The sequence below is a fragment of the Rattus norvegicus genome, chromosome 18, assembly GCF_036323735.1.
Source record: "Rattus norvegicus strain BN/NHsdMcwi chromosome 18, GRCr8, whole genome shotgun sequence".
Lineage (NCBI taxonomy): Eukaryota > Metazoa > Chordata > Mammalia > Rodentia > Muridae > Rattus > Rattus norvegicus.
Window position 1 is genome coordinate 1,317,582 of NC_086036.1, and position 15,114 is coordinate 1,332,695.

The 15,114-nt window shown below is 39.6% G+C and overlaps 1 protein-coding gene across 4 annotated transcripts in view; it reads right to left on the minus strand.

Moving 5' to 3' along the window:
• Window positions 1-13,286, minus strand: part of Usp14 (ubiquitin specific peptidase 14) — a 38,123-nt gene extending 24,837 nt beyond the window's left edge. Inside the window, exons 1-4 of one of the 4 annotated variants that reach the window (XM_006254396.4) lie at window positions 12,618-13,286; window positions 6,944-7,089; window positions 5,208-5,240; window positions 952-1,056 (exon numbers count right to left, since the gene is read on the minus strand). In XM_006254396.4, the coding sequence (XP_006254458.1) occupies window positions 952-1,056; window positions 5,208-5,240; window positions 6,944-7,089; window positions 12,618-12,633 (300 nt within the window). In that variant the 5' untranslated portion in view covers window positions 12,634-13,286. The remainder of the gene's footprint in view (window positions 1-951; window positions 1,057-5,207; window positions 5,241-6,943; window positions 7,090-12,617) is intronic. The other 3 variants (NM_001008301.2, XM_006254398.5, XM_063277272.1) reach the window with 3 other exon arrangements.
• Window positions 13,287-15,114: the final 1,828 nt, after the last annotated feature.

Genomic DNA, 15,114 nt, shown 5'->3' on the forward strand with positions numbered 1-15,114 from the left:
CTTCAAAGAAGATGTGCATAATAGTAGGTGTTTGCTCACTTTAATTTGTCTACTGATTTTATATTTACTCTGAGACAGCGGCCAGGCCACGCTTGGCGGGAGAGCACTTGCTTGAGCTTGCCCTTATTTTGATCCTCAGTAATATTTTTTTTAAAAAATGAAGATAAACTGCATTTAACATGGAAGGTTTTAAGTTTTTAAATATCCTATCATTTAAACTACTCTTTGATCCTGCTTTAAGTAGTAAATATTTCAAATGAATTATCTTCCCAATGTATATTTACTATGTATCAATTTATATCTGTATATTTATGTGCGCTTTTTATAACACCTTCATCTGTAAACTAATGTTTTGGGGTTTTGGGGTTTTTTTGTTTTTTTTTAAGGTTTATTTATTGTATGTATGTGAGTACACTGTTGCTGTCTTCAGACACACCAGAAAAGATCATCAGATCCCGTTACAGATGGTTGTGAGCCATCATGTGGTTGTTGGGAATTAAACTCAAGACCTCTGGTAGAGTAGTCAATGCTCTTAACCACTGAGCCATCTCTCCAGCCCAAATAACTTTTTTAAATATATTTAATTAATAATTATATTTAATATTAACTTTTATTAATATATTTCATAGCTTTGAAACATCAAAGCATAAGCCCTGAATTAGAAATCTCATATGTAATGCTAAATGTAAATTAAGTTTAAGTTAAAATCACTTCTAAATTGAGAAAAGCAACAATAATCAAAGTATACAATATTAAGGAACTCCTGAGTTTTATGATGACCTGACTATAGGACAAATTTAAGCTAGTTACAAAAATATTAAAATTCTACCTATTGCTAACATTATACATCAACGTGAATAATTAGAACCTTTAGATACTACTTTCTGGAAGACATCTTAATAACTGTCCTTCAAAAAGTAGTGACCCAACAAAAAATCTGGTATGTCTTACAGCAGTTGCTAACTGTTCTTCTGTCATGTCTTCTACGAAGACAGTTTTAGCAGAGGGTTCTTCTGGAAGAGCATCTGCTGACCCCATCATTAGTACAGTCATTCCCTGTTACAAAAGAAATAAATTCATGAAAATACTTCAAAACTGATAATGTTATGCTCATAAAGGAAATCTCAAAAGCACCCATACTACAGCATGTCTCCACTAGCTGAAAAAAGGAAATCTGCAACAGCAGGCGTTGGCAACCTAGCCCTGGTGGGAGTTAGCAGTGACTTTAAACGGGCCTGTTTCTTTAGTCAGGTGAGCAGTATCTATGAGCTGGGCGCCATGGCACATACCTTAATCCCAGCACTTGGAGGTCACAACATGGAGTACTCTGAGTTCCAGTTCAGTCTGGACTCCATAGCAAGTTCCAGGCCAGCTATGGTAATATGGTGATAACCTGCCTCAAAACAACAACAAACCAATGACTGGTCCAACTTGAGGCTCCCATACTATGACAGGGAACCCATGCCTGACATGCTTGGGTGGCCAGGAACCAGAGGCTGGATAGCCCAGAAACCTAGGACAGAACCAAACTCAACTGGCCAAAAAAAAAAGTCAGTGAAATGATTACTAATGATATTCTGCTATACTCACAGATTGGTGCCTAGCCCAACTGTCAGAGAGGCTTCATCCTGCAACTGATGCAGAGTTGAGCAGATACAGAGACTCACAGTCAAACATTAGGCAGAACTCAGAGAACTCCGCAGAAGAGGAAGGATTATAGGAGCCAGAGGGGTCAAGGACACCACAAGAATATAGCCCACAGAATCAACTGAGCAGAGCTCATTGGGCTTCTCAGGAAGCTTGAATGGGTCTGGACTAGGTCCTCTGCACATACATTATGGTTGTATAGCTTAGTGTTCTTGAGGAACTCCTAATATTGGGGATGAGGGTTGTCTCTGACTCTTTTGCCTGCTCCTTTTCCTTCTACTGGGTTACCTCATCTATGCTGTGTTTGGTTGATATTCCTGAGGCCTGTCCTTTTCTGAAGGGAAACAGAGGAGTGGATCTAGGGAAGAGGGCAGGTGGGAAAGAGGGCTGAAAAGAGTAGAGGGGAAACTGCAGTCAGGATTTAAACAACAACAAACCCATACACACAAAGACTATCTATGTGTATCAATAACTTTCAAACCTTCATTTTATTTTTTTCCATGGACTTTTTATAATACATTACCAAAGCATGACTAAGGAAATTTCTTCCAGAACTGTCTAAGGATGCAAAATTTAAATATACTCAGTATAAAAACAGGAAACAATATTAAGCTAGGCATGATGGCACATACCTATATGTTCTAATCCTAGAACTTGGGAGACAGAAGGAGGATCTGAAAATCCATGGGCGTAGGGCATCTTTAAAAGTCATCCTACAGGACTGGGAAAATAAATAACTCAATAGGCAAAGGACTTGCCATGAAGAAAGGATATGAGTTTGAGTAGACACAACTCATAAAACAAGACACACTAGCATACATCTCTCATCCCAGTGCTCCGAGGCAAGAAAGGAACCACATACAGGAAAATCCCCAGAAGAGCAGGGTCCAACTCTCCTGGCTGACACAGCAGCAAACAAAGAGACCCTGTCTCAAACATGGTGGAAGACAAGGACTGATGCTCAATGTTCTCTCTCCCTCCCTTAAAAATATCCTCACCGAAAAAACTAATGTAGGAAAAAAGGAAAAGTTACAAATCTCTTAAGAAAATTAAAAATAATCACACACAAGGAAAATCCTGGTCCAAAAGATCTCACTGGTAAATTACTTTATATATGTAAAGAACATCTACTCTTTAACATAAATTATTTCATATATGTAAAGAACATCTAATCTTTAACTCATTGAGAAATACTTCCCTAACTCTCTTAATGAGCTCAGCATAATTCTGACAATAAAATTAAATACGTAATAAAATAAAAATATAGACTATCCAGGTGTGGTGGCACAGGCCTCTAATCCCAGCACCAGGAGGCAAAGGCAAGAAGATTAGTTCAAAGCCATTCATCCTCCACTACTGAGTGCAAGGCTAACCAGAGTCTCAAAATAAGTAACTAAATCAATATAGAAATGAAGACTAACAAGTCTCACAAACATACATGCAAACATCCTAATTAAGAATTGGAACCCAGGCTGCAGAGATGGCTCAGTGGTAAAGAGCACTGAGTGCTCTTCCAGAGGTCCTAAGTTCAATTCCCAGCAACCACATGGTGGCTCACAACCATCTGTAATAGGATCCAATGCTCTCTTCTGGTGTATTGGAAGTGCAGCTGCAGTGCACTCTAATACATTAAATGAATAAATCTTAAAAAAATAAAATAAAATAACTAGAACCCAGCAATATATTAAGGAAGTAAATGTTTCTTCCTCGTTAACAATCACAATACTCTAGATACTGTCTGTGAACCACTGGGCCCTGAAACTCCTTTAGAACCATACAATCATAAATACTATCACAAATAAATCTCATTTCTGAATACACCTGATACTCTGTATTATAATATTATATATTCCACTGAGTGATGCTAGTTCTCAAGGTAATCACTCCTGAAAATACCAAGTCAGAAACTGGGCTAGGTACTTTTCTCAATTTTTTTATTTATGATTTTTAATTTTGTGTGTGTGTGTGTGTGTGTGTGTGTGTGTGTACACAACATGTAATGGTCAGAGGACAATTTGCAAAGGTCAGTTCTCTCATTCTACCATATGAGTTCCAGGGATTGAACTCAGGTCCTTGGGCTTAGCTGCAACACCCTTCCTTACCCACAAAGTCAATTGCCAATTCACTTTGTAATTATTTTTACATGAATGAATAATATTTTAAGTGTCTGTTTTAATATCTCAATATGATACATATCAATGGATAAAGTCCACATACAAAATCCCCTTTGGGGTTAATTGCATTTTTTTCTTTGACATGGAGTCTTATTATAGAGTCCTGGTTGATCTGGAACTCCCAGAGATCTACCTAGCTCTGCCTCCAGAGTGCAGGGATTAAAGGCATGTATACCATATCCACCAGACACACACTTTACATTTTTTGAGGCTGAAGCAAGACTGCCTGAGCCTAGGAGTTCAGAGCCAGCCTAGGCAACATACAGAAATATCAGGTGGTAGGAATGGGTTGAGAATCAATGAGAGCACACTGGGCGTGCACCTCAGTGTTAAAAGAACTTGCCTAGCATGCACTAGACCCAAAGTTCCATCCCCAGTCCAAAGGGCAGAGGATGGGTGATAAGTAACAATGATACTGAACGAAGTATAAAAAAATAAAATAAAATAATCAGATGATCATTTTAACAAGAAACAGAAAAAAGACTTAACATTTAACAGTCATTCATAATTTTAAATGTTAGTGAGTTGAGATAAAATCTCCACTTTTACAATTTTCTATTAAGTAGTATACTAGAAATTCTACTAAGAATTCAGGGAAAAAACAAAACAGAAGTTATTTGTTTTAGCAATTATACTTCAATAAAAGATACAAAAACTAAAACGGAAAGAGCAAACTCGTTATGGAAGATACTATTCCTGTGTATGTAAAGGCAAAGCAATTTCCAAAAACATTACTGGAATATCAAGTGAAGTAAGATCATAGAATAAGAATAAAATAGAAAAAAAATCAATCATATTTTTATGCACTACCCATAAACATTGAGAAACAATTTTAAAAATACTGCTCCAACTGCAACAGAACATTAAATTCTTTTGTTAAATTCTAACAAAAGCCAGGCAAGGTCTCTACACTGAAACACAACTCTGTTGTGAACAAAACAGGTACCAACACACTCTAAGACTCTCAAGACACGGTACTCAGAGTGGGTCCATCCTCTGCAAATTGGTCTAAACACCCATGTATTTTCAAACAAAATTAACTTGTGGAAACTGATTTCTTCTAAAATTATAACTGAATAGAAAAATATTTTTGAAAATAGAAAAAATATAGAGAACTCACAGTCTTATTGTTTCATACTTACTTGTCTTTGTTCTCAAGACCATAAACTAATATAACTTTAATCAGCTAGATCAATGAGACAAGAGCTCATAGACCTGTAGTCGATTTTCAAGAAAGACTAAAATGATCAGTTAGGGTTAAAAAGAAAAAGAATTATAATAAATGGTGCTGAACAACTGGAAATACACATTTAAACGGGGACCTTGAGATTTATTTTGGAGAGACAACTGGCTCAATTCATTGTAATGAGTGTTCTTAATACTTACATTTTTCATTTTGATGTTTCCCCAGTCATCATCCTATTTCAAAGACAAACAAAAATGTTTAACTACCTCTGCACAATTTTAAATTTGAAGTTACCTCAAAATAAAATTTATATGCCTGCTGCAAAACTAGAAATGCTTGACTTGTACATCTCATGTTTTTATGCCTTTAAACTTAAACCTCTTTGATGCTCTGTTCCCTTAGTTTTAAATATAAATAATATACAATTCAAAATTAATGAAAAATCATAAAAGTCTGGTATAGAAGATATATGCGGTAAACGTTAATTATTATTAGTCAGTTTTGTTTGGTTAGTATTTTCTGCTATATTCAAAGTATCCCATTAGGACACAGCCCAGCATAAACTAGTTACCCAAGTCCCTGAAGGCCAAAGCGCTTCATAGAATCTGTGAAGTAAAGCAAGTTTTCATCAATATCTTTATCTATATCCAACCATCGAGGCAGGCAGTCTTTATCCTTAAAGACTGTTCTTCAGAATGTCACATCGAGCCCAATAAAAATAGTTTTCACTATCCTTATGGGTATTATGAACAATAAGAGGAAACGAAAACAAAAACAAACAAACAAAAAAAAAACCTCATTGTTTTTGACCCTCCATCAAGGGCTACTAAGCTTGAACTCTTACTATAGAGTTTGTATGATCATTCCAAAGGGGAAAATGGGTTTTTTCTCCTTTTAAATAAACACTATTCCTTCCAGCTCTAGATAGATATTAGATACCAATTACTCTCTTTTCTTTTTTCTTTTTCAAAAGTTTATGTGCAAGAGTGGGTTTGCCATATCAACATGAGGTATCAGATCTCCTGGAGTTACAGATAGTTAGTTGTAGGCTGCCATGTGGGTGCTGGGAATTGAACCAGGTCCTCTGGAAAAACAGTCAGTGTTCTTAACCACTGAGCATCTTTCCAGCCCCTGACAGCAATTACTCTTAAGAGAAAAAGACTCTTCTTTAAAATGTAGACTATGAGAAAAGGTAAAAATAATGTATAAAATATATCCCATTACTTGAGAACCAGGGCTTTGATGAAGCTGTTAAATTAAGTTTTAACATTCAAATACATACTACAACAGCACATTCTGTAGGGTTTAAAAAAAATTCCTACTGCTGCCATTTTTATTATTCTGTAGTTCATGTGTGTGGGTGTTTTGCATGCTCTGGGAAACCAGAAGGGGCTTAAATTATAGACAGTGATGGGTCCCCAAGGCAGGTGCTGGGACTCTAACCTGACTCCTCTATAAGTGAAACAAGTGCTCCTAACTACTGAGCCATCTCTCCAATCTTAGTTATATACTTATAACAGATAAAATTTTCTATCCCTTTATATAAAATTACTAAAGATATATCAATCCATTTTATACTAATCCAAACAAAAATAAAATTAACATCTTCATACCAAAAAAACTCAAACATTACAGAGAATTAAAACATGCTGTAGTCCTGACCACTGGAGGTATCTACTAAATAAAATTTTAAATGACACTTTCTAATGCTGTATTTTGAAACACACATGATGCTCTTCACCAACACAACATCACTAGAACAGTATAAATGGGAAGCAGGAGCAGGCAGGTTTGAGAGTTTAACCAGCCTGGTTGGGGACAGCCTGAGAAGATTCAGATCAGTCAGGACTACATCATGGGATCATGTCTCCAACAGCCATAGTCTCTAGCATTCGTTCTGTTAAGCAGCATTTATGACATTTTACATCAGTTTTACCTTCAGGGTTCCTCCTTTCACCATAACTTTTTGTCTGGCTGGCTGGACTCCAGTCAATGCAAAAAGCTGGGCCTTGAACACCATTGGAGGTTCATCAGTATTCAATTCTACACCTTCAAATTTCTCCTTTCCCCATTTTACTGTAACTGTAAACAAAAACATAATTATTTTTCAATTACATACTTCTCAAATTTACAGACCTCAAATTTAGAAAATCATTAGGGAATAACCTTTTAAAGGTGAAAATATACCAGGTCTGAGTTCCAAGCCAGCCAAGACATCACAGAAAGACCCTGTTTCAATCCCACCCCTACTCACCAAAGTCAAAGTGTGTCCTTTGTTGTTTCATTCCCAATGAGTAATAATTGAGTAACACTCAATGGATCCAAAACTAAACTTTACTGGATCTAACTCACTTCCCATTATCTAAATACAAGTGTGTTGAGAGTACAGCTCAGTGGTACAGCATCTGCATAATTCCCAGTGCTGTAGGCTAAGGGAAAGCGAAGGCAGGAGGACAAAAAGAAAGGGAAAGAGGAAAGAAGAGGAGGGGAGACTGACTGACTTGAGAAGTGACTGATAACTAATGGTGCAAACTTGATTAATAAATACTCAAGAATTCTACATCATCCTGCAACAATCTCTGTAAACTAAGGTGAACCTCTAAACACTGAATTATTTCTCAAAGTTTCTGGCCTTCATGATGTGGGTAGCCTTAAAGCAGTAGCTCTCAACCTTCCTAATGCTTCCTAATTCTAGCATTAGAAACTTTAATACAGTTCCTCATGTTGTGGTGACCCCCAACCATTAAATTATTTCCATTTCTACTTTACAATTGTAATTTCGCTACTGTGTTTTTCGAAGGTCTTAGGCAGTCCCTATTAAAGGGTCAAGATCCACAGGTTAAAAACCATTGGTTTAAACCAATACATACAGTTAGAACAAAAGAGAATTTCTGAGAAAATAAATCTTGAGAGAATAAAAGAGTGTTGAGAATAGGGTAAGGAATTATATAATTCATGTTGGATATGTGGATACACATCTTTAATCCTAGCACTCAGGAGGCAGGAGGCAGAGAGAGGTGAGTTCATTGACAGCCTTTCCAGAGTTCCAGGCCAAGATATGCATGAGAGGTTTCCTCAATTGAGATAGAAGGGGGGGGGGGGATTATAGAAATTCTTGGGCCTATGAGATGGTTCAGTGGATAAAGTTTGGCCCTTGGCTCACAAGTCTAATGACCAGCATTCAATCTCCAGATCTCATAGTGGAAAGACAGAACCAACCCCTGAAAGTAGACTTCTGACCTCCAAATGTGTACCTACAAATACACAGGTGCATTTGCATGTGCGCATGCATGCAAACACCCACACCCCCAACACACACACCCCATTTTTTGAAAAAGTATTACAATTCTAGACTATAAGAAAGGCATAAGAAAAATGAAAATTTGTTTCCCAAGCAAGAGGTATTCAAATATTCAAAACTCTAAATATACTTTAGCTACATAAAATAGCTGTTTTCACCCAATTTGGTGGTTTCTTGAGGTTTAAAATCTTAGCATATAGCTGAGACTGGGCTCAATTTTGTAATTCCTTTGCCTCAGCCTTCACAGTGGACAAGCATGTAAGTGTAGCTTTTAAAAAAGTGTCTTTTCACTCTTTTTTACATTCTACTTATTACTGAGTACACATGTATGTGGATGGTCCTCAGGCCACTGCAACTGTTGAGGTCAGAGGGTTTTCATGAGTTGGTTTCTCTCCTTGCACCGCGTGAGTACGTGCTGCAGGTGAACTCAGGTGGTGCAACACGCACTTCCACTCTGCTGGCCACCCAAAATGGTGCTTACAACAGATAATCACAAGGGTTGGGGAGAATGTAGAGAAACTAGAATCCTGTTCAACAGTGGTTGCTATGGGACACTGACTTTAAAAAAAAAATTAAGCAGAGAATTATCATATTAAATTCTTCCTAGAAGTATAGAAGCAAGGTCTCAAAGCTGCTACCTGTAATCGGAGCAGCATGATTCAGACAAAAGATGAGAAAGGAGTAGGATGAGGCCAGTGGAAGAGCAATGTGAGTGCCTAGCAAGTGTGAGGCTCTAGGTTTGATCCCTATGGCAAGAAGGTAAGGGGATATAAATGGAAAGGGGAGGGAAGGGGCATGCTGGGAAAAGTCCTCTCATTCAATTTTAAATAGAAAGATTCTTACATATACTTCAACACAGATGAAGGCTGGTGACATGATATGAAGTGAGACAAATCAACCATAAAAGGGCGAATATGTATCTATTTTATGTGAGGCACTCAAAATCAAAGTTTTTAAAGACTAAAAGAATGTTGGTTGTCAGAAGCTAATAATAAAAGAAATGTTTTTAATAGCAAGAGTTTCGGCTTGAGAATGAATAGACTGGAAATAATGATGGTTGCACAAAATGTAAATGAATTTAGGTGACAGAGAACTTAAAACACTTAAAAATATCTGAGATGTGACATGTGCCTGTAATTTCAGCTACTCAAGAAACTGAGGCAGAATACTACCTTGTACTCAGGGGAGCCAGGCCTCCTCAAAAAGAAAAGGAAGAAAATGGTCAAAAAGATAAAATTTACTGCAATTAAAAAGCTTTGCTCAAGTTCACCAAATAGCTAACTTTTAAAGTATATAAATAATAAAACAAGCACATACATTGAAAATTGTATCTTTTTTTTTAACAAAGTTCTAACTTCTAAAATCAAAATCTTAATTCTAAATCCAGACTCCATACCTTGATGCTATCACCAGTTCACTACATGTGTTAAAGCCTGATTTAGTGAGTCCAGAGAAATGGCTCAGCAGGTAAGGGCACTGACAATTTAACCCACAAAGAAAAAGAAGAAACCAATTTCCTCTGATCATCAAACACATTCTGATGTAAATACCCACTCATACACACTAAATAAACATTGATTTAATAGCAACCAAGTTATCCATTTTTAGAGAGAATCTAACACAGTCTAATAAAGTAGAGGGGACACAGTACTACAATGATGTTTATCACAAAAACTAAAAGCTTAAAGAGCAACAATCTTACTTTTTTTAAGACATGGTCTCCCTAGGTAGCCCTACATAGTGGCCTTGAACTCACAGGAGGACTCTGCCTCCCAAGTGCTGGGACTAATGGCATACACCACCACAAACAGCCAAACAAAGATCTTGAGTAAGGAAATATTTCTATTTGTTGTTCTATTTGATCTTGCTTTTTGCAACAGGATCTCCCTCTGTAGCCTACACTGTACCAAAATTTATGATCCTTCTTTCTCAGTGTTTCAAATGTTGAGATTAGAGATATGAGACAGACACCACAGCCCAACTAGGAACAATTTCTTAAAGGAAGAAACTTTTGAATTATCACTGCCAACTTTGAATGAATCTCAAAACAAAGGTATTAGTTAGTGAATTCCTAAAACAGACAAGAAAAACACTTAGCATGAGTTCTGAGATAGCAGTTAATTCCCACTGTAAATGAGATAATAGAATAGTAAGCTTGGGGGGGTAGTAGAGGGGGGGAAAGGGGACATTTGAAATGTAAATACATAAAATATCCAAGGAAAATAAAATTTTAAAAAAAAAAGAGTAAACTGGAAGCTAGTTAATAAGGGCCAAATCAGAAAGGTAGCATATGGCCAAGCAGTGGTGCATACCTTTAATCCCAGCACTGTAAGGCAGAGGCAGATGGATCTCTGAGTCTGAGGCCAGTCTTGTTTATAGAACAAGCTCCAGGACAGCCAAGGCTACAATAGAAAAACCCTATTTCAAAAAACAAACAAACCAAAAAGGTAGCATGTGACATACTAAAACATACATATGGCCTCTTATGATATAAGCAATGTCTAATCACTTATAAATTTAAATAAAGGCTGGTTGGTCTTTTAGATTATTAGACATCTCTAGCAGTAGCAGGAAAGATGATTCAAATGCGACACAAAGTGGAATCATAAAGAGACAAAGGAAACAGCACTGGGGATATAAGTTAGAGGGATAGTTTCTACTTAGCATGCACAAGTCCTGGGTAGGTCTGAACCTCCTCAAGATCATAAGAGCAGCAAGATGTTTTTCCGTTTGGTTGGTTTTTTTGTTTATGTATGTGAGTACACTGCCACTGTCTTCAGACACACCAGAAAAGGGCATCAAATCCCATTAAAGATGGTTGTGAGTCACCATGTGGTTGCTGGGAATTGAACTAGTCCTCTGGAAGAGCAGTGCTCTTTTTTTTTTTTTTTTTTTTTTTTTTTTTTTTTTTTTGAGCTGAGGACCGAACCCAGGGCCTTGCGATTACTAGGCAAGCGCTCTACCACTGAGCTAAATCCCCACCCCATTGAGCCATCTTTCCAGCTCATTAGGTTGGTTTTTTGTCATTGTTTTTGTTGTTGTTGTTGGTGGTGGTGGTGGTGGTGGTGGTGGTTGTTGTTTGTTTTTTGCTTTCTGGGTTTTTTTTTGGGGGGGGGGCGAGGGGGGGTGAGACCAGGCTAGCTTCAAAATCAGAGATCCACCCTACTCTGCCTCCCAAGTGCTGGGATCAAAGGTAAGCCTACAAGTTTTAAAGTAATACATAATAGTACAAGCTAAAGATAACATAGGACTAAATGAAAACAGTATTAGAAATAAAGGAGAGGAGGCCAGGCACTGTGGTGCACATCTTTAATCCCAGTAACTGGGAGGCAAAGACAGGCAATCTCTTAAATTCCAGGCCAGCTAAGCCTACACTGCAGACCCTGTCTCCAAATATATAAATGAATAAAAGAATCCACCCTAAAACCAACGATTTTTCTAGGTTCATATCATTCTTAAAAGCAATTATCTTGTAAAGGAATTATGTATGCCAAAAGTGGAGAGTCAGAGACAATCAATAAATCACATATCTATAGCCAACCAGAGTCGCCACACACATTTCGGAGGCCATTTTGACTAAGATGAGGTACAGGGAAGTCCGTTAAGTAAGGACGACGTGATGCTCGGTCAATACCTTGTAAAGACATCAAGAAAAGACTCCTGCCAAATGCCAAAGTGAAAGAAATAGCATTTGCCAGTATTTGTATTCATCTGCCCTTCGAAACTAACGGTGTATTTCAACTTCGAAGTCCAAAACGATGTATGCTGAAATTAAAACTAAGCATCAAAGACTGATTTGCATCGGCTTCAAGATAGAACTGAAATTGGTACAAAGGGGGCGGTATAACCATATGTGTGAGCGAAGGGAGCTACTGAGAGCAATCCCAGGCAGTAAGTAAGCAAACCTAATTCCTGAGACCTTCCATCTCCAACTTCACTTCCAAGCTCATTCCGCCCACTGCCACCATCCAGCAACTCAAAGCAATCACACTCCAGCAGCCTGACCACCCGAGCCCCAAGACACACCCTCACCTTTCCCAGCACACTCTAGGACAGCGACAGAAATTATTCTGCAGAGTCACGACTCTTGAGATTTTCCCCGTCTCTATTCCTTCTCCCACCCCACCCACTCGGAGACACAGCGGACAAGCCTCTACGCCTAGCTGGGCTCCAACTCGCGCGGCCGCCACTCCGCATTTCCCACCGTGGCCCATGGCGGCTATGCCCTGCGCACGCCTCTGCAGGCTGGGCCTACGCGGAGGCCTAGCGTCGGCTGCGAGGGTGCGGCACGAGGGAGGACGGAGCTCACCAGAGTAGAGTGGCATGGCGAGGCAGGAGGGAAGAAACGGCGCGGGAGGCTGGGCCTGACAAGGGCAGCCGAGGTATATGAAGCAGCTTGCGGAGCCGGCCGGAGAGGAAGCGCAGTGGTAGCGGCAGCTCCGGTGCGACAAGCCTCATTCAAACCGGCCACTGGCGATGACGCAGCAGCACGCTGTTCGCCCAGGAAGCCACCGCGGTTGGGGGCAGGGGGGAGGCGAGGAAGTGCGGGGAGTGCAGCACGGGGCAGAGGCGGGGCCTGGAGGTAGGGGGAAAAAGGGAGAGGCTGGCCAGGCGGGCCAAAGTGGAGGTGGAGCCTGGACGTGAGTGGGAGGGCTGAAGTTGTAAGGGTGGGGACGGAGCGGCTGGGGGTAGGGGATGGAGGTGGGGAGAAGCTTGACCTGGGGCGGGGTGGGGGTGGGGGTGGGGATGGTAGGAATGATGAGAGAGCAGAGAGAGAGAGAGAGAGAGAGAGGGAGGGAGGGAGGGAGGGAGGGAGGGAGAGAGAGAGAGAAAAAGAAAGAGAGAGAGAGAAAGCGAGCAAGGGAGCGAGGGAGAGCCTAAGAAGTACCGCAGAGCCTAGGGAGGGCTGAGGGAATAGAGGCGGGGCCTGAGGATGAGGAAAGGGAAAGGAGCACAGAGGTGTACCGACAAGTTAAAAAGAACAGCTATTGTGGGGTAAGCAGAATCTAGAAGACAACAGGCAGGCTTAGGACCGGGAATGGAGGCAAGAAGTAGAAGTGGAGCTTGAGGTCCAGAAGGGAGAGGAAGGAGGGGTGCTGACAGAGTGCAGTCAGGAGCACGTACACTCTTTTTTTTTATTTAAAGATTTATTTATTTATTATATATAAGTACACTGTAGCTGTCTTCAGACACACCAGAAGAGGGCATCAGATCGCATTACAGATGGTTGTGAGCCACCATGTGGTTGCTGGGATTTGAACTCAGGACTTCTGGAAGAGCAGTCAGTGCTCTTAACCTCTGAGCTCCAGCCCCCAGAGCACGTACACTCTTGCACACTGTGGCTCTAGGTCCTGCCAAAGGCATAAACCTGGAAATTACCACTTATGACTAGGTCATCCTCACTGCTGTGCTTTCATTAACCCATCTGTTGTATTTTACTAACTCATCACATTTCTGTTTCTTAAACGTGTGCTCAGACATTGTATGATGTGTAACAACCAGATGCGAACAGATTCCCATTTCATACTAAGAATGTACTAAGATGCCCATCCTATAGATGTCCAGTGAGTTAACTACATCAAGTTTGTTTACACTACATACTTTGGTACCACACTAACTTCTCCCAGAATCTCTGGAGACCTGCTTGTCTATATTTAAAATAAATGGCAACCTTTGGAAACATGCTAGCTATGGAAAAGGAGCCTTAAAAAAACTATTTTGCAAAGCTATCTTTGCTCAGTGAAAAAGGGAGTCCAGGACAATAGCAACTTCATTATACTTTGCTAAATGGATAGACTTTTATGTTCAACTATTCGCTACATAATAAATACATTGGTAAGGTTTTTGGTTTGGTTCCATTTGGTTTGGTTATTTTTTGAGAGAGTGTTTCTCTGTGTAACCCTGGGTGTCCTGGGGTAGACAGGTGTCCTCTGCAGACCAAGCTGTTCTCCAACTCAGAGACCTGCCTTTCTTGGCCTCCCCAGTGCTGGGATTAAAAACATGTGCCACCAACACCCAGCAGGTATTGGTAAGATCTTAACCTACATATTTAATCAATAAACAAGTTATGAGAAATATGGCCAAATAGCAGAATATATACTCCTTGTTAATGTACCCAGGACAAAAGAGCAAGGCCTTTTAATCACATTTGTTAAGGGGACTTATAAAATACTACTGTTTAGGATGGTTGTTCTTCTGGCCGACATGATTTCTGTCCATCTTTAAAGACCCCTTCCTCTGTTTTTTTTTTTTCATAGAAATAAAGCATATTCCTACAACCACTCCTTCCCTATCAAGTAATATTACATTCGTGGCTATTCTCTTTTTCCCCATGCGTGTATATGAATCTGAAGCACATAGTATAGGATAAAAAATGAATCAAACACAGATCCTGTCTTAATAGGACCTAGAATAAGTCAAAGTATTAACACATGCGGGCATGAACTCCATTTCTAAATGGAGCCTTTTGCTGGAAGCAACAGAAGCCAGAGATAACCGTGGATGAAGAAAGAACTGTCTGGCTCAGGCTCTCCTCCATATGCACTGAGGCATAGGACATGGACTTCCCCAAATGAAAAAGCCCCTTAGTAGTTTCCCAGAGCTGCTGAAACTCAGCCATAAACTTGGTGATTCCAAACCACATAAATGAATTATCTTACCAGTGCTGTAGCCAAAAGCCTGGGAAGCCTTAGCCTTAAGGTGTGGGCAGGCAGGATTGTATCCTTTCTGGAGGTACCAATGGAGAAATCTTCACGTGTTACAAGCTGCCCATGCTCATTGGCTGCCAACTCCATCGCTGTCATGGT